This window comes from Prosopis cineraria, unplaced genomic scaffold (genome assembly GCF_029017545.1).
Source record: "Prosopis cineraria cultivar Desert tree isolate PC_DT_omini unplaced genomic scaffold, ASM2901754v1 PC3, whole genome shotgun sequence".
Lineage (NCBI taxonomy): Eukaryota > Viridiplantae > Streptophyta > Magnoliopsida > Fabales > Fabaceae > Prosopis > Prosopis cineraria.
In genome coordinates this window covers 37941936-37961655 of record NW_026555334.1, presented here as the reverse complement: position 1 = coordinate 37961655, position 19720 = coordinate 37941936, and the positions used below count along the sequence as shown (strand labels likewise).

Sequence of the window (19720 nt, the reverse complement as noted above, 5' to 3'; positions counted from 1 at the left end):
AAAATCTAAAATTTCTTTATCATGTTCTATTTCCATATATTTTTCCAAATTCTACCATGAGTCTCAGAATTTTACTGGTGATGTACTTGTAAGCAGACTTCACAAAAAATCTATCATTGAGCACAGTATGGCACATCAGCACATCCTCATTTACTTTAATTGGAGGTTGAGTTCTACAAATTCTATTTATCACCCACTGTGGAAAGAAACTACACATTAAAGAAATGTTCCAATTGCCTGACAGGTGAACAAAATCTCTAACTCGAGAGTCTAAGTCAACATTCTCTAAATTATTTGAGACATAGGTTAGGAGAGGTTTATCTAGTTTGGACCAATACTCAATCTAAAATTTTATATTCCATTCCCCAAGGATTATCTTCCTAGTGCTTTCAATAAATGTATCACAAACCTTTATGATAGACCTCCAAGTAAATGAGCAATTTTTCTTCTTAGACATTATCAGTAGCGTATAATCTCCATAACCATATTTAGCTCTTAAGACCCAGACTTAGAGAGTCTCAGTCTTTATCATTAATTCCTAATAAAGCTTCATAATCAATGCAATACTTAGTTTTCAAAGTATCTTAAACCCCAAAGCCCTAATTTTCTTGCTTTTTGTCATATTTTCCTAAGAAATGAGGTGTAGCTTCTTACTTTCATTATCTTGGCTCCAAAGAAAATTTTGACTAATTTTCTTAATCTCATGTAAAGTTCCCTTCAGAATCTAAGTAGCTTGCACATAGTAGCTAGGTATGACAGAGATAATTATTTTGATTAAAATTCCCTGCCTTGTCATACTCAAGAATTTGCCCTTGCATGATCATAATTTATGTCGAATCTTGTTAACAATGGGAGCAAACGTTACCTTAGTTACTCTAGAATGAATAATGTGTATACTTAGATATTTACCGAGATTCACAGTAGGGCCAATTCCAAACATCTAACTAAATTCAGTCACTCTGTAATAGTGAAAATTTCATGAATGAAATGTCTTAGATTTGTCAAGATTGATCTTCTATTCGAACACAGTATAAAATTTTGCCATAACTCTTCTTATTACCTCCATCTGTATGCTTCTAGCTTTTGCAAATAAGAAGAGAGTGTCTGTAAAGAACAAATAGGATATAGTAGGACCATTTCTTTTGAAACTTAAAGGTTGCCAATTTCCTTTAGAGCACCCAACTTTAATGTACTAACTGAGACACTCCATACATAGGACAAATAGATATAGGCTAAGTAGATCACCTTGTTGAATTCCTCTAGTAGGTGTAAATTCTAATCCTTCTTCCCTATTCCAAAGTACTTTTATTATGGCCAAGGTTATGCAAGTCATAATGAGCTCAATAAATGAATTATTAAGCCTTTTACCTTTTAGAGTATCTTGTATAAATTGCCAATCTAACCTATCATATGCTTTCTCTATATCCATCTCAATTGCCATAAATCCTTATTTCTTCTTACACACCCTCATTGTATGGATGGCTTATTGGGTAAGGATGATATTGTCACACTTAGATCTTCTACTTATAAAGCTGCATTGCTCATGAGAAATCAATCTATCCATCATTAGTCTCAACCTATTAGTAATAAGTTTTGTGATTATCTTGAAACTAATATTGCAAAGAGCAATTGGTCTCATTTCCTTAAGGTGACTAGGACTATCCACTTTTAGGATAAGGACAATATTCATTTGATTGATCTCTCTAATACCACTCAACTCTTTAAAGAGATTCTTAATCAATGAATAGATCTGATCACCTACTTTATTCCACTAAGTTTCAAAAAGTGGGGTTGTAACCTATCAAGCCCAAGGGGTGTTTTGAAGTCTCCCATGGAGAAAGCAGCATTTTTAATCTTAATTGAATCAACCTCTCTTTGCGCCCATAATAGGTTTGCCGAAGAGATAGTAGGAAAATTTGCAAACCACTCATGAGGTGGATTTAGAAGGAGATCACAAGTATATAGCTTCTTATTAAAATCATAGGTCAAAAGCTTCAACTCCGTTTGATCAGTAACCTAGGATCCTTCATCACTCTTTAGTGCTTCAATAGTTTGCTTTTTCCTTTTAATTGTTGTCGAGGCATGAAAGAATCTTGTATTCCTATCTCCCTAAAGGAGCCACTTACATTACGATTTTTAGAACCATGACATCTTTTTCTTTTAATTATTTATAAACACCTGTATGGTAGAAAAGTATTTACCATGGTAGAAAGAATAAAAGTTATTTTTCAAACATACTACCATGCTAATAAGGGTTTTCCATAATGGAAACAATCAAAGATAATATTTTAAAGAAAACCTTAACATTGTAGAAAAAAGAATATGCCATGGAATTAAAAATTAGTCTAGCTCTATAAAAGTTTATTATGGTAGAAAAAAATTCCTTAATTAAATAAAATCATTTTTAATTCGACTATAATGATAAAAAAGAATCTATCATGGTAAAAAGAGTTAAACATAGTAAAAATAGATCTATCATGGTAATATGAATTTACAAAAGCATAAAAGTTCACTCAATGAGATCTCATTGAATATAAGGCTTTAAAATCTAAACATTATAACAAATTGCAACCAATACAAAATTAGAGTTCCTAAGGACATATTAGCATAAAACATTGCATCTTTTCTCAAGATTATACAATTAGAATTATTTAATAATTCACCCATAATACCCCATTCAGGGTTTAACCAAAGTTTTCTAATACCATACTTCAGAACATCTAACCAATATCAATAATTAGGGCGAAACATTTCACTACTTTACATCCATCCCAAATAGATTGAACATCTTGAAAAAATTTAACACCTAATTAGTTGTGTAAATAAAGTTAATTAAGTAAGCTAATATGATGTGTGATTACAGAAAGCCAAGGGATGTTGTGGATTGTAATTTTAGCCTTATGATTGAGTCTGAAGTAAAGTTAGGTTGTTCAAATGCCAAAAAGTGAGAAAAATAAAAGAGAATGGCTTTGCCATATGTTGTGATGCATGCATGGCATGTCACGTGCATGAGTTATCAGAGCATGAAGATCCCTTTTCTATATCACATGCCACGGTGCTTGGACAAAATTTTATAAAAATAAGTCTACACCAAAGTTTGAATAATAGAGAAAGGAAAGGTGGAAAAATGAAGAAATGCGAGGAGCTTTGCTAGGGCACAAATTGAGTCACCATTGAGGAGGCATTGGAAGCTTATAAATATTGGAGGCGAGTTTTCATAATGCTTATTCTCCTTCCTATTACATTTTCTTATGTTTAAGAAAGATAATTTTCAATACATAGAGGCTATGAATTTGAACTCATTTACTGGAATATAGTGAATAGGAGTTGTTCGAGTGCTTTAAACCCTAGGAAGACTAATGAATATGTTTTTCATATTTAGAAGCCACTAATGCCCAAAAATCTACCTTTAATGTAATGGATGAGAGTTGAAAATGTCATTAATAATTGTTTGGGAGTTCAATGAAGTTAATGTGACATAATGGGGTTAATGAACCTAATGGATAGGTCTACAAGCAAGAGATTATCATATTGGGAGTTTTGGAAGTGTAAAGTTAAGAGTTTGGATTAACCTAATAAGATATCAATGATAGTTAATGTAATTAATTGTAGACTAGTTACTTATTATCACCATTCAAGCTTTCTGAGCTTCGATAGTGTGTAATTGAGGGATAAACCTTTGATATTTCAAAAGTTTAAGGTAACTCAAGAAATGTATCTTTTACTTTTATATGTTGATTAATTTCTTAGTTTATACACTATAATTGAAACATGTGATATTATTTAAAGTATAAATGTGGCATATCAAATTGAAATCTCTCTTTGATAACATGAGGAAGTTTTGAAATAAACATGTGCTAAGTGGAGTTCAATGATATGTGTGTAATGTAAAGTTCAATGAATATATGAAATGTGGAGTGTCATGAATGTTTGCAAAGTGGAGTTCAATGATATGATTTTTTATAAGTTTGATGCATGTGTGTAGAGATTAGTTCAACGATGTAATATGTTGTAGAGTTTGATGATGTGATATTATAATTTATACGATGAACATGTATAATGTGAGTATGATGATGATATTAATCATCCCTGAATATTAAATATCCACATGTTATAAAATATTGCATTTTTATGCATTGCATGATTATACGAGATAAGAGTTTGCCTAGGAAAAGGATTAGTGGGTTTAAAATTCATGTGATAAGGCTACAATTGGAACTTGATAATTTGACTGAATATTATTATTTTACCATCCTACCTACTTGACGAAGGTCAGTCCCATTATTAATAAGGAACTTCAACCTACTCTAGCTTTTACTTGTTCAAAAATGAAGTTAGTTTGGAGAGAATGATACCCCACGGTGTGAGATTTAAGGGAAACTATAACTCACAAATGAGTTAAGCAACATTGGCCAAATAGCTGTTTGCACGTGAATGACTAGGGCAGTCTCATCAAATAGACGATCATAGTGTGTAATAGCCCATGATTTCATGTTAGAGGTATAAAGAGAATATGGGAGAGGTGTGATCATGCATATTATGATAAAAGGGCACATAATTGTCTGTATTGTGTCCCTGATATTAAGAACATGTGATAATATATATGACTAATGTCATAGTTGTGAAAATGAAATTATAAATTACGAAAAAGGATATTGATGATGAAAATTGCAAATACGTGTTTTGAACATGTTAATTTGACATGAGTATGATTAGAATTGACACTTGTAGATGAATTAATTGACACATACTAGTATAAGTTAGACATACTTTGGTTATCAAGTAATTGTACTCACTGCTATCTTTTCAACATTATAGGAGCTATCTCATTAGGACAAAACCAAAGAAAACAAATTGAGACTTAAGATTTCTATCCTAAAATTGTAAGCATCATTTAATTTGAATAACCATTTGTATGATTTGTTTTGACATTGCCAACTAGAATAATTCATATTTATTTACTTGCACTATGTGAATGTTAAGTTAAAATTGTGTATTTTGCACCTTATGTTGTGTACATGTAAATTGTAAAATTTAAAAAGGAGTAAAATACTAGTGCAAGTAAAAAGCGAGTCAAATGCAATTGATAATGAATGACTATGATGATTATATAGTTGAGGCTCCCCCTTCTGTTTTTGTGATTAACGATTTGAGTATTGAAAATGTGTTGAATGTGTTAATTATATGATGTGGTGTATTGCACAAGTCTATTATAATATATTGAGTATGGTATAGGGTGTAATTTAGGTTTTTGGCACTTTGAATGAAATTATGACAATTAAGTTGTATTTAAATTGTGAAAAGGAGTGAGTTGAGAAATATGTGTTCAAGTTTTGACTAAAAAATAATTTGATTGTGAAACCAATATCATTAGCTAGAATTAGGAAAAAACTTTTTGTAGACACCTAAATTGTATCAATCAAACATCAAATGGAGAATTGGGGTGCATCAGAAATTTGTCCATATTGTCAATGTTATCAAAATTGTGCAATACTTCATGGCATATAATGCTTGTGCCATGGCGCATAGTATAGAGGCAAATGTGCTGTGACACACATTTAACAAGTCACGATGCACTTTTGATTTTTTACACTGTTTTATTGTATTCCAACTGAAATGAAAATGCTTTGATATAAATTAGTATTCTATGCTTTCATAGATATTTTCTTCCTTTATTTTTCATTTGTAAAAGTATATTGGGGTATTTTAAAAATTTGAAAACTTAAGATTCCATTATTGTAAGTTCATAAACTTGGTAATCTATATAGCTTGATCCTTAATTACCATGATATTTATAGTTAAATATGGATTAGTATGAGAGACCTTATAAAATAACACATAAACATTTTTATTTCCACTATACACAAGTAAAATTATAGTTGGGTTGTAACCACCCAATACAATTTATATAAATAAATCATCACAATATTATCTCATTTCCAAAGCATAATATCAATTACTTCAAATTAGACCAAAAGAGACTATGAGTTTTCATAATTTTATCTTATGGCTACTAAAGACAATTTTACCAATAGCTATGAGTTTACATGCTCGGTTATTAAATAAATTGTCTAAGGTTGGCAAGATATATATAACCCAATAACAAATGAGGCCTAACACAAGGTTAGCGACTTTACACCAACATTAAGGCTTCGTTGTTTCTCCAACTGAACCCTTCTATGAAAAATTATTAACCTTGAGGAATGAGACACGAAAGTTCTCATAATTAAAACCAAAATGGTATAATGCATACAATGCAATTAATCATACAATTGCTAAGTGGGGACACAAAACATATTTCTATACAACAATTGAATGAACAAAATAATAAAAATTATGCATGACAGTTCACCTTATCTCCTCTTTTTACTTAGATTGAAGTTCACACTTAGTGCTATTTACTCAGCTAAATGTAAACCAGTTCAAACCTTGGCAAGCCACTTGTTGCATCTAAACAAGGGCATACCATGTGGTATAATTTCATAAATGGATAAGCTCTCACACATCCTTAAGGGTTTGGAAAAGTCATGCAACAAATTTTTTGAATAAAGATAATTTTGAACAATAAATCACACTGCCACACTAAACACAAAAAAATATATTCCACTTGGCAATTAAAATTTTTGGATGATAAATACACATTTTTTCAATATAATATTTTCTAAACAATAATTTATTTTAACAAGATACTCTTAATCAGTTATAAGCACTGTTTTGAAAACCGGATCAAACCGGTCAGTCAGATCGTTGACTAGTCTAGTTTTCGATCTGGTTCAAAGGAAAAACTGTTTTAAGAGTTGAGTCAGTTTGAGCCGTTTTGAACTGAAGGTCGGACCGGGAACCAAAATTAAGCCGGGAATCGGATCCAGTTTTCAAAAATCAGACTGTTCAATTTTTTTTATTTTTTATCAAAAATTTTTAAAAAAATGACTAATTTTTTTAATCATTTGATATTATATTATATCATATGACTTGTTAAGTCATGATAAACTTAAAATATTTAATTTTTTAAGTTAAATAGCAATTTCATATGTATTTCTTATATTTAAATTATTATATACATATATAATTTTTTAAATTTAATTATTACGTCACCAGTTGGTCCAACCGGTTGAACCACGCGAACCGTGAACCGCTGACTTTTCTGGTTCAATGTCCAATCTTACACAATTGAAGAAATTAATATAAGTTACCTTTGTTCCAAGTAATAAAAATTCCCTTGACAAATAATTTTTCACTACACAAAACACAATACTGAACATAATGCGTATTTGTGATTAGGCATCAATCACACTTTAATCCAGGATTAAGTTAATTAATCTTATTAACCCAACACCCTTCCATATATTTAAACCCTCAGTCTAAGTAATTTTCATTATTAATTCACTTCTAATACACCTATTAATTCTCCAATTATCATAATTTAAACTCTTTCAAAACTTAATTTCACACATAATAAATCCCAAAAATCAAGATTTTGACTCAAGTCACAAATCATCGTCCTAATAACTTTCAAACATTTATCTAAATCTAAATAAACTCATAATTATCACAAAAACATATTTAAAATTTGGATTTAGCAAAGACTTAACTATGACAGTCCAGGGTTTAACCCAAAATCATCAAACTTGAATTTCAACTCCAAAATAAATTTTAGAGCATTTATTTCATTCCTATTAACCTCAACAACCAAATTCTTCCTAAAAAAAATTAGATTTCCCATTCTTATAAAAAACTTGAAGCAAGAAACTCCCAGGATCTAATAAGAAAATAGGGTATGAAGGGAGACGAAGGAGCTAAGAACTTACCTCATGTGATTTGTAGGCTTAAAAGCAATTCTAGACCACTTTGAGCTAGCAAAGCAACCTCTTTATTCTTCATCTTTCTCTTTTCCTTTCGTGTCTTCTAATTTGATTTCTAAAATAAGAACTGTTAAATGCACATCTATCTGCACACAATCCAAGCCTTCATATTTTGCGTCCGTGAATGGTCGTTGCCACTTAAGGCACTTCTACCCTCTCTTTTGATATTCAGAGTAGTCAAGCCCTTTATTAGACTAATCCACACACGGTCATTAACAAAATGGGTCGATTACCCTTAAGCTTGGTTCTATCAAGCCAATACTTATTTTGAACCACTAAACAACATTTTTACATGTTCTTAGACCCAATTTATCATGTTATGTATCTCAATACTTCATTAACCTTGGTAAAGCATAATTTCATGAACAAATTCTCAATCACACATATTTTGCCCGACTAATTCCCTAACTTGAAAATTAGGATGTTACACGACTTATACAACATCTAATGTAAGCTAATAATAATAGCTTTATAAAAATGTACATTAGATGACACACAAGCTACCATGTGTCTTCTTTTGATACGACATGACAACTTTTGTTAGCAATATAACTAAAAAATAATAGTAGGTGAGTCCATGGTAAATAAATAAAAGATTAAGACAATTACTTTTAAACTTTTAAAAGTGAGGGGTATTTCGTGTAATTGCCTCAAAGTTCATATATTTCAGCCTCAAAACAAATATGAATTAGGTAAATTAGTTTTTTTTTTATGTGGCCTGCAAGTAGAGCTGGTGATTTGAACTAAGCCTAAATAAATTAAAAAAAAAATTTAAGACCAAGTTTAAAAAAAATACATATTTTTTATGTTCAAGCATATTATTGTCGACCTATCAAGATCGAGTAGCTTGAATACTTGAATAAATATTAATTATTTATTTCATTTTTAGCTTATTTTATATTGAGAGACCATATATTTGAGTATATTTTCTTTGAAAAATTAAAAAAATTATTATTATTATATTTTTATTATTTTTGTTCTATAAAATAACTTAAAATAATGTTTAAAATATATTTTAATATTTATTTTAAAATTTTAAGACCTACAATTTTTTAAAGAGTCCAGTCTTTTATATCCTATATTTTTTAAGTATTTTAAAAAGTATATTTTATTTTTTATAATAATAAAAAATAAATTTTATTATAAATTTTGATATTTTTTAAAAATAGGGAGAAATGACAATTTAGGAATTCAAGCCAAGCTTGATTATATATATATATATATATATATATGTATATATTTTGTAAGTTTGGGTAGGAATTAAGCTTGACCCAAACAAATACAATTCATTTGAATTACTGGCTTTTCGCGGAGGACAAGTAACTTATTAAACAAGCATTGCAAGTTGGAAAAAGAGAAGGGAAAATCATATTAGAGCACTTGGAAAAACATTTATTATAAACAAGGACCAAATAATTCTTAAATTGCTTTATAGGATCATGAGATTTAAATGTAAATTAAATTAAAATTTATTGTAAAAAAACAAAGCTACCCTTCAAATATATATATAATCTTTCAACAACAATTCTTCATTTAGGTAAAACAAGTCTTGGTTTTATTTTAACAACAATCAAACTCACTATAAACAACTTGATAAAATTAACTTGGTGGTTGAGAGGTACAAGAGTTGTGATTTGATAAACAAGTCCCTACTTATAAAAAAATGAGTTCCATTTATATTTTAACAATAATCAATTTTTTTATTAATAATTTTAAAATATTAATTTGGTGACAGAAAAAAATATTATAATTTGGTGAACAAATCCTTATTTTTTTAAAAAAATTATTTTTATTTTAAAAAAAATCAGTTCCATTATCACAATAAATATATATATAAAGTAGTTTTATTTTTTCACAATAAATTTTAATTATATTCAAATCATGCGAAGTAATTTTAAGTTTATTGGCTCTTTGTCTATATTAAAATATTTTTCTAAGGTCCTCTTTCGTGAGTTTTCCAAATAAGGAAGAAACACGGCCAAAAAATATTAAAAGAAATAAAATGAGTAAAGGGGGTGATGTCAACGGTCAAGATTCAGGCTAGGAATAGGCTCGGACTTCGCCGACTAAACTTTAGGTTTTCATATACAGGCTCCCGCATCAATCAAAACGCTGGATTTGGTTCTAGTCTTCTTCGACTCCAGCAGTTACGCGGGAACCCCGTATTCGTCTCTGAAGGTTTAAAAGAACAAAAAACTCTCATCCTCTTCCATAGATAAGCAACAATGGCGACCCGGGACGGTGGTATCAAGGCCACCTCAATAAACGGCGTTAAGTTGTATACTATAGCATCCCAGCAACCCTCACGTGCTTCATGGCTTCCTTCCAAGAAGCAGAAGTCTCATCGAAAGATAAAGAGTAATCCACTATCTTTATTTCTTGTAAATTTCACAATTTTATATTTCTCGAACTTTATCTAGTCATGTTTTATTTTATTACAACTCTCTAATATTTAGTTTAAATTGCTTTTTCGCTGTGTTCTGCTGTTACATTGAATTCCAAGTGAAGGGTGTTACGCAAGAATGGTAGTAACGAAGGAAAATAGTAGGAGCCAGTGAAAGAGTGATTACTGCAGGAGTAATAAACTAGGCATCCTTGAGGGTAAATAAGCTTAATTGATTGAATAATAAGTAGGAGTAACATTACCAGACTATTCAAATTCTCTGTATAATGTTGAATGATAGCTATTTTTATTTTATTTATTGTTTTTTTTTTGCATCAATAAAATATATTTGGGCATCACGGGAAAAGAATTGTCAAAAAATTTTATATTTTGGGACGTTCTTTTGAGTAAACATGTTTATGTTTCTTATAATTGTCTTTTTGCTAATTGTATTTAATATCATGATTTTTAAGTTTTTATTTACTGTTTTCTTTTATTCATCTACTTGTTTATTAGGTTACACGGAAAACATGCAACTGCTGCAAGATTTGAGGTTTGAAAATGCAACAACAAAGATTAAGGCAACTCCTGATGGGGAGTATCTCATAGCATCAGGTACTTGGAATTTGTGCGAATGTGTGGTTATGGCAGTACCTCGAATTCATGGGGCAGATTCTTTTTTTTTTTTTTTTACTTTGTATTGCATTTATATTTGATTTTGGGACTCAGCATTGCCTTAGAGATTTATTCTTTATTATTTAGGGATTCCTGACATTTTTAGTTTACCAGCAAACGAGTCACAAGGTTACAATATTGTATAACCATCAGCTATGGAATACATTTTTAGTGGTTTGATGAAATTAATGTAAATAAATTAATAAAGAATAAATATCAATTCAGAAGCTGATAACTACTGTTGATGTAATTTTGAATTTTAGGTATATATCCACCTCAAGTAAAAGTATATGAGGTTAGGGAACTTGGACTGAAGTTTGAAAGGCACTTAGATTCCGAGATTGTTGATTTTCAGGTATTGAAACTGGTTTTATTTTAAAAAGCTAATGTCTCGGGGCATTGATCCTCATTAATGCATTTCATTTTTCTGCAATTTATGCGGCATGCAAACTTTTAATTTTTTTCCCTAATGCTTTTAATTATTTGTTTTAAATATGGTTCTTCATCCTTACATGTTTTTGAACTATTCCAATACTTTTTTATTGAATTATAATTATAATTTTTGTGTCTTCAGTTCTCCTTATGGCTTCATATCTCAAGTGCCATAAGGATTCTTATACATATCTGTTTGATGGACTATGGTGCCCTGAATTTTGTACATTTCATTGGTAGCTTGAGTACTTTGGCTTTCATTCAATTTGAAATGTATGGGTAGGAAAAAATTATTTAACTCTCGTTATTTTCCTTGAAATTGTTTGTTTTCATGCCATCTCTGCTTTGATATGTACGTACTGGGAGACTTGCTCTGATGCAGTTCTCACATTCCATTTTCAATTAATTTTCTTTCAATAATTGTTCTGATGCTTTTGTTTGTTGATTTATATTGATTTTTAATTTCCTTTCATCTGTTATTGATTCAGAATTGCAGTGGTTCAGACAAGGTTAACTTATTCATTTTTCTGCCTATGTTAAAATTCTTTTATGTTGATAATAGTGCATGTTGTTGCTTATGTAGGTTTTAAGCGATGACTATTCAAAACTTGCATTTTTATGTGCTGATCGATCAGTTTCTCTCCATGCCAAATACGGAAAACATTATAGTTTGCGAATACCAAGGTTTCCTCTTTATCCTTGATGTCTATTGCTCTTGAAGTATTTGCTACAGAATTTTTTCTGTCACATGTTATGATCCCTTTCTCCTTGGTTCTTTGACAAAAAGATTCGTCTAAAAGACATTGGTTGTATACAGGCAGGAGATTTTCTTCCCATTTTCCTGTACATGTGAGTCAATCAAGGGTTAAGGCTAATGACATGTTGCAGATTCATAGATCATAAGCTCATCTAATAATTTTATGCATGCTGTGCTTGCCAAGTGTTGAAACAATTGCTCATTTATCTTTCTGTTGCTTATTGGTTGCTTCCTTACAGAAGAAATTGTTGTACAGCGCTTGGATCTTGAGTTGGAGAGGAACTTTGCATTTTTAGGGATGCCTTCTTGCCTTCAAATACTGGCAGTAAATATAATGTGAAAGAAGAAAATTGATCACAAGTATATAGATTAAATCTGGAGATTTTATCAATTGATAGTTGCTGTAATAAATGGGACAAATGTTGTTTACAAGTCAACCGTAATTTGTTTGGACCTTTGGGTTGATTTTTTGTAAGGCCAAAAATTACTCCCAAGATGGAGTCATGGCTGTTTGATGTTTGTGTGCTAGTTTACCGATCACATTCCTTTCTTTTGGTCTTCTGATGTTTAGCTTGCTGCATAAAGTCATCTGCTAGATGTTCTCCAATAGATTCTTTATGAGGTAGGACTTACGTGCTTTAGAGTTGTGGCCATGTTTTCTGGGGGAGTTGACTTGTTGGATATTAAACTACAGGATTGGGTAGGTTTGTTGCATGTTTAAAGCATTTTGTCTTTGGGTCTTTCTTTTCTCTTTCCTTCTCTTGCTATTTGTATATGTTATTCTCTCCCTTATATCTTTCTATTTTTAGTAGTGTTTTTTCAGTCATCTAAAAGAAGACCTTGTTGTTTATTGAAGCTGAATGTCACAATCCGTGACTTTTTGCAAGGTTAAAGTGATATTAGAGTTAGATCTGAGTTTGCCCAGTCGGTAGGCCCCTCTGGTAGGCTACCATGACAGGGGTATCACGAATTGTTTGGGGGAGTTGTCAGGTTCCACATCAGACGGACTTGGGGAGGGTCCTGGCTATATAAATGGGTGCGTTGCACGCCCTAATGGGTTAACCTTTTAGGGAGAGAGTAATGACCTCATGATATGAAGCTTTAATTATGAATATTGGCCTCAGTCCAAATTTTAGACTAGTGACTTTCATTGATAGAAGTGATTTATGGTCATAACAGATGATGAAAAATTGGATGCCTCCTGGAAGTTCGTGTTTACTGCTAAGATCAAGTGTCTTATGGATGTTTCTACGATTATTATTTCATTTGGGTCCAAGAATCTGCAGTTACACTACTTCCCAAGCTATTATACTAGGAATATTTTTTAAATTACATTATAAGCAGAGATCTCAGAGAAATTTTTTGATATGCTGTCCTCTTTGCACTGATTCATGTATATTCAGTTTCTTTTGTGAGAATTGTAGCAGATTTTAATGATGTTTTGACTTTACAGGATGGGTAGGGATATTACTTATGATTGCTGGTCCTGTGACTTGCTTTGTGCTGCCTCTTCACCAGATTTATACAGAATTAATTTACAGCAGGTATTTAGCATATAATTTGCTGTTATGGACACATCAATTGTAGCAAGAGGATACCTCCTTGAAGTGGTTCAATGTAGAGATTATCATATGCTTAAATTACAATCTATGAATTCTCCTTTGTCATTTAGCGTTTTTGTTGTTACTTACCAATTGGATGCTGATAGACATATACAGTTTAATGATCTTCCATTTTTCCATCTTATGATTTGTTTGTCTCCAAAAAGAAATTAATTGAGATTTCTCATATCAAAGTGATAGACTAGCTTTTTGGTAAGTATTTCTTTGATTGACATCTTTGATTTGTCAGGGACGATTTCTCCCCTCCCTTTCCACACAATCCCCAGCTTTGAATGTTGTATCTCGAAGGTAATTTGTGGAAATTGTCATTATGCTACCCTTCTTTGTTTCCTTCAGTTATAAGAGCCATGTATCTTTTATTCTTGTTCCTTGTATTAAGCTTTTGAAGCTTTAACTTTATATTTTAGCAAGCTTCATGGTCTAGTTGCTTGTGGTGGTGAAGATGGTGCTGTGGAATGTTTTGATATGCGAGAGAGATCTTCAATTGGTAGAATTGATGCCAGTGGACCAAGTGGTGATGTTGACCAGGTACTGGTTTCTCTCTCTTGTTGCCCATGCTAGTTTAGGGAAAGATGAATGTTGCAAGGATATTATAATATGCTTTAGTTTATAATTTCAAATGTGCTGACAAAGTGTTATTTATAAGTCAAAAATTGGTTGTGCTGATGAGGTTCTGGAAGTTTCCCAAAGCTTTCCTGCATAATTGACATCTTAGTTGGTGATTCTTTTAAATATATTGCAGGAGGTCACTGCAATAGAGTTTGATGATGGAGGTTATTTAATGGCTGTTGGAACTAGTGCAGGGAAGGTAGTATGCAAAATCATTATAGTTATGCCATTGCTGCAACATTTGCATCGTATTTTGTGACATGTGTATCATCCTTTTGATGAAAATCTTGACAAAAGCTTACTTGTGTGTACAAGTGTTAAACTACAAATTGCCAGAACATTAAAGGAAACGGCTAACTTACCTAACGCAAGGCTGGCAATAATTTAGAAATAAGCAATAATTCCATTCTTACTGAGAATCGCTCAGACAACAAACCCAAAGCTTCTCAATGTGGTGAATCAGGCTCTGACTCTAAACTTTTGGCAGTGGAGACTGCTCTCAGACTGTTGAAACTTAGGGTTAACAGAAATATGACTTGAAGAAAAGCACTGCTCACGTTGGAACCCTTATCCTAGCTTTTTTAACAATTTGCATGTGATTTTTTTGTTAAAACAACTTTATTTCGTGGATTAGATTTTTTGCCATGCATGTTTCTTCAAAATGAAACAGCCAAATTTGGACGTTTATTTACATGATATAACTTTAAAAAAATTGCCTGTTATACTGAGTCCCCATAGGTAAATTTTCTTTTCCTTTTTAGTTTTTAATTTTTTTCCTTGAACATGCATGCAGGTTCTCATCTATGACTTGCGCTCATCACATCCTATACAAATTAAGGATCACATGTAAGTGAGCATGCTCGTGTTTGGGATTTTTATTGGTTTTAATTGTCTTTTATTTAATGTTGCTGGAAAAGAAAATGTCTTGTGCAGGTATGGAAGTGCCATATTGGATATTAAGTGGCATCATACTCTTAATTATGAACGACCAAAGTTGATTACCAGTGATAAGCATGTTGTTAGAATATGGGATCCTGAATCGGTAAAGTTGTCATTTTGGTTCTTTCTCTTTTATCTTCTGATCCAACAAATCTGTTATGTAAAAAATGATCAGCATACCTGCTCAGTTGATTGGGCATATTGAACGGCATTACTTTGATCTTTCAAGAAGTTTTATGCATATTATGTTTTTGCAAATTCTCAACACTTGTAACACCTATGCACAACCTTACGTTCTTCAGATGTGCTCTTAAAAATTGTGGTGCTAGTAGATAATAGCTGTAGTGAGGTATCGTTATCTAGAGTTTATCATAAGATTGAATTTAATCATTGATTTCAGGGAGAAGGCATGACCAGCATTGAACCAACTGCAGGAATAATAAATGATGTATGTACATTCAGTGGTAGTGGTTTGATCCTGCTGGCCTTGGACTGCAGCCAAATCCCATCTTACTTTATACCAGCCCTTGGACCTGCTCCCAAGTGGTGTTCTTCCCTAGAAAATTTTACGGTTTGTTGTTGATGTTTTAATTTATATTAAATCAATCTATCATTTAGCTATCTGCCTTTGACATTATATTCATTGAACAGGAGGAGTTAGATATGGGTGGACTAGCAACTATTTACGATTATTATCAATTTTTGACGAAAGAAGAACTTGAGAGGTTAAATTTGACCAACCTAATTGGTACCAATCTACTCAGAGCCTACATGCATGGCTTCTTTATTAATTATTCATTATACAAAAAGGTGGGTTTTCCTTCTCAATTTTGCTTACTTCTCTGTCTACAAGCTTTGTACGAGTTACTGAGATGCTCGCACCTTGATTTTTATTGTGGCGGGAACATGACTAGATTTTTCCTCTTTTGTTATCATTATTATATTGATTATGTTAAGCTGTGAACAAATAATATTTTTCTCTGATGAAGTCAATGGAAAAGAAGCGTCTTCCTTTTTATTATTATGTTCTAACTTGTGAGTGTTAATTGGATCAAGCTTCATATAGGTCATGTTTCAAAGGCCACATCATTTCCGATACCATTGTTTGTTGAATATAATTTTGGCCAAAAAAAGGTTGAATATAATGACATCCAAATCCAATGAACTTTAAGCAAGTTGCGATTATATCAGGAATGGGGGCTGAGACGTAGGACATGTCATATCTCTTAGAGTAATATACTCCAGCCTTCCCTGGATTTTCCGAATTTCTTGCAAGCCTTACTTTAGTTTTGGGACCTGACACAAATCTTGCATAGAATAGTCCTGATTTTCACACACCTCTTTGAGCTTGTAAGGTTACTCTGGTTTTGTGTTGCTATACTTTAACTAAAAACATCATGTTCTAAGGCTTAAACTCTTACTGTATCCTAGAATGAAAAATTGTACTTACCCCCGTGGCTTAGTTGAGAAGGGTATTTGAAGCAGGCCATTTCAATCAGATTCCACTCATGGGGTCTTTATGGTAATTTGATGGCTTGGTCAGTTGGTTGAAGACAAGACCATTAATTTGTAGGCTAGATTTTTGGGAGAATGGTATTTAAGGCCCTCACAAGGGAATTTAATGCAAAAGGGCCAATCAATTTTGCATAGGATATTGTCATGTAAAAACACGTACATCTTGTTGTTAAAAGTTGAATTTTAACTTGTTAAATTTTCAAGGAAGCCCTAAAAAAAAAATACAAGTTAAGGTTTAACTTTTAAAACAAATTAAGATTCAGCTTTTACCAACAATATATACATGTTTTTACAAGAATAAATCTGATGCAGAATTGATGAGCTCTTCTTGCGATAAAAACTCTCTCTCAAGAGCCTTAAATGTCATTCTCCATAGATTTTTCTTTTTCCTCCTCGTGTTCTTATTATTGCCTGAACAGAATCCTCTTCTCATCCATGTTGTGTCACATTAGCCATATGTTGTCTTGATTGGTAGAAGTAATGGTCTTCAACCATGTTAATCGTGTAGAAGTTCAATTTACTTGAGATTTCCGGATCTCATATTTTTGTCCTCTCATATGGTGCATTAACTCTTTTGCAGGCAAAAGCACTGGCAGATCCTTTTGAATACGAATCATATATCGAACAGCAGAAGCAAGAAAAACTGGAAGCTGAGCGTGCTTCACGGATTACGGTTGATTTCTTAGATTCCATTAATTCTATGAAAATCACTCACACACACATATTAAACCCTGCTTGAATGTGATTTTCTCTGCTTGGTTCCTACAATTTCTCAGCTTGAAGATTTAGATTCAGTTAAAGTTGAATGCCTGCGTTTTATTGCTTTCTCATTTCATTTGTATGAACTTATTATGTCTCTGAGGAGAAGATGAAGTACGCTACTTCAATCCGCCGTTGTGTTGGGGGTGTGTGTGTGCGCGTTTTTTTTTTTTGGCCCCTCTTCATGATTCTCTTTATCAATCGAACACGATTTGATTTGTTAAAAACATGTATGCCTTAGATTTACTGCGTGTGATTTTTGGGGACATCTTTTGGTTTGGGTGTTGTGAAGCAGTTTCATGATTTGTTGTTTAATTGTTTAGCGCGACAAAGTGGTTTAGATTGGAATCTGAATAGTTATTTGAATCCACGGTAATTCCTTAGCCTCTACAATTTACTATTTGTTGTCCCTGCAGATTAGAAGAAAATTGCCAAAAGTTAATCGGGCCCTTGCAGCTCGCCTTCTTGAAAGTGAAGAAGCTGAAAATGAAAAGGATACTGACGATGATGAAGCTAAAAAGGTTTCTAAGAAAAAGAAGGGGCTTAGCATGCAAGATCTTAGAGATGATCGATTTGCTGCAATGTTTACGAACAAGGTCCATTCTGACAGCTTTTTTGTGCTTTTGTTAAAATTGATAACTCGTGTTTCTTGTGGTTTGTGGGCTTTCGGTTGAACATGTATTAGTCATATTCAAACTTGTTAAGGATCTTATCATTCCAGAAGTTTTAGATGTTAGAATTTTCAATTGCAGTATAAAAAAATCTGAAGGCTTTACATGTTGAAAGTTGGCTTGATTGTGTGGTTTTGTTTATGATCCATTTGATTTTCTACAAGACATTATTACTTCTGACAAGCGTTTTATTCTAATTATGTTTCAGGATTACGAGATTAATCCATCCTCACTAGAATATCTGGCTTTACATCCCATGGCTTCTTCTAAGAAGCAAACTTCCTTACTGAAGGAGCATTTTGAGCCCGTCATGTCCGATGAAGATCAGAGTTCAAGTGATTCTGATGGGTCGGCATCCTCAGAAGATGAATCTGCAAGTAAACTGAAATCTAAACCTCAGGTCCCAAGGTGAGAACTCATTAGAGACTTGTCAGGATTTTTATCCTTTCATGAGATTAAATGGGCTGCGATCTATCGGATTTTAGTACATTTTGATAATACATGAATAATATTTTCGCATGACCTGCAGAATGTATGAAATCAAGAATGAGTTGCATGCAGAGGCATTCTGGAAGCGGAAGTCCCTTGCAGAGGAGGACTCGCTTCCAATGGGAGACAGAGTAGCCGCTTTGAAAGACGGCGAAAGGTCTTCTGCTATGTCGGATGGTGTGAAGATGGGGCCCGGAGGTTCACGAGAGATTACATTTACCACTAAAAGCTCAGCCAAGTACAAGGAAGACGAAGAAGACCAACCTCGCAAGAGAAGGGGAGTTCAGTCCTTGGGGCTTCAGCCAAACAAGTCCAGTTTCGGTCAAGGGAGAGGGAGAGGGAGGGGCGGCAGAAATCGTCGGTAGTCACCTTTTTTGTGAATCGTCGGTAGTGACTTGTCACTTTTTGGGGTTTTGTATTGCTGTGAGGAGTAAGCTGCTCGGGGATTCTGTCCTAATTGTTTACAGGTTTGTTGTATTTTTTCTATCTAAATATTATATTAGCAAAGATTGATAATGTATTTCTTCAATACCACTTGTCAAATTTTGAAATTCAGAACGATTTCGGCTTTAATTTTCAACACAATGCCTGTTTGATATTTGTATATTTTGGAAAAAGAACATAGGTCATTTGTGATGTTTAATATGTAATGAAGCATTTTGAATGACGAAAGTAATTTTGTTGTTTCGAAATTTTGCCCCCCTCCCATCTACCAAGTAATGACGAGAGTATAAAAGATACTTACCATTTGTACAGTTAAAAAATCCTGGTACCAAACATTTTCTGGAGTTCATTGGATATTTTAAAGATGATTACTGTAACATCTCGAAGTTATAAAATTAAATTGTATAACATTCACTTAGGCAGTGTATGTTTGTTTAGCATAGAATGAAGCGTTAAACGTTATTTTTGCCTTCTTTTAACTGGATGTGAAAGATTATTAGAAACTTTAAAACTTAATTTGAGTTTATTTTATCTTTCAATATAAAAGATTCTCTTCCAGCACT

General features: G+C 32.4%; 1 protein-coding gene across 2 annotated transcripts; it reads left to right on the top strand.

Annotated features, from left to right (window-relative positions):
* The first annotated feature begins 9889 nt into the window (after window positions 1-9889).
* Window positions 9890-19399, top strand: LOC129305974 (uncharacterized). 2 transcript variants are annotated; one of them, XM_054946223.1, is made up of 16 exons: window positions 9890-10220; window positions 10762-10860; window positions 11184-11275; window positions 11936-12036; window positions 13563-13653; window positions 13961-14019; window positions 14139-14259; window positions 14474-14539; window positions 15134-15186; window positions 15274-15382; window positions 15680-15850; window positions 15931-16089; window positions 17375-17467; window positions 17970-18149; window positions 18433-18632; window positions 18754-19399. In XM_054946223.1, the coding sequence occupies exons 1-16, from the start codon at window positions 10088-10090 to the stop codon at window positions 19076-19078; spliced, it is 2052 nt and encodes a 683-aa protein (XP_054802198.1). In that variant the 5' UTR covers window positions 9890-10087; the 3' UTR covers window positions 19079-19399. The 2 variants fall into 2 exon arrangements, with proteins under 2 accessions (XP_054802198.1, XP_054802199.1); XM_054946224.1 differs by lacking the exon at window positions 14474-14539.
* Window positions 19400-19720: the final 321 nt, after the last annotated feature.

Bases quoted from the DNA above. Each gene is read 5' to 3' on its own strand.
- LOC129305974 (XM_054946223.1), top strand. From the start codon at position 10,088: ATGGCGACCCGGGACGGTGGTATCAAGGCCACCTCAATAAACGGCGTT. The intron at 17,468-17,969 runs GTTGATTTCTTA...TTGTCCCTGCAG, and splicing joins AGCGTGCTTCACGGATTACG to ATTAGAAGAAAATTGCCAAA. The intron at 18,633-18,753 runs GTGAGAACTCAT...CATGACCTGCAG, and splicing joins TCTAAACCTCAGGTCCCAAG to AATGTATGAAATCAAGAATG.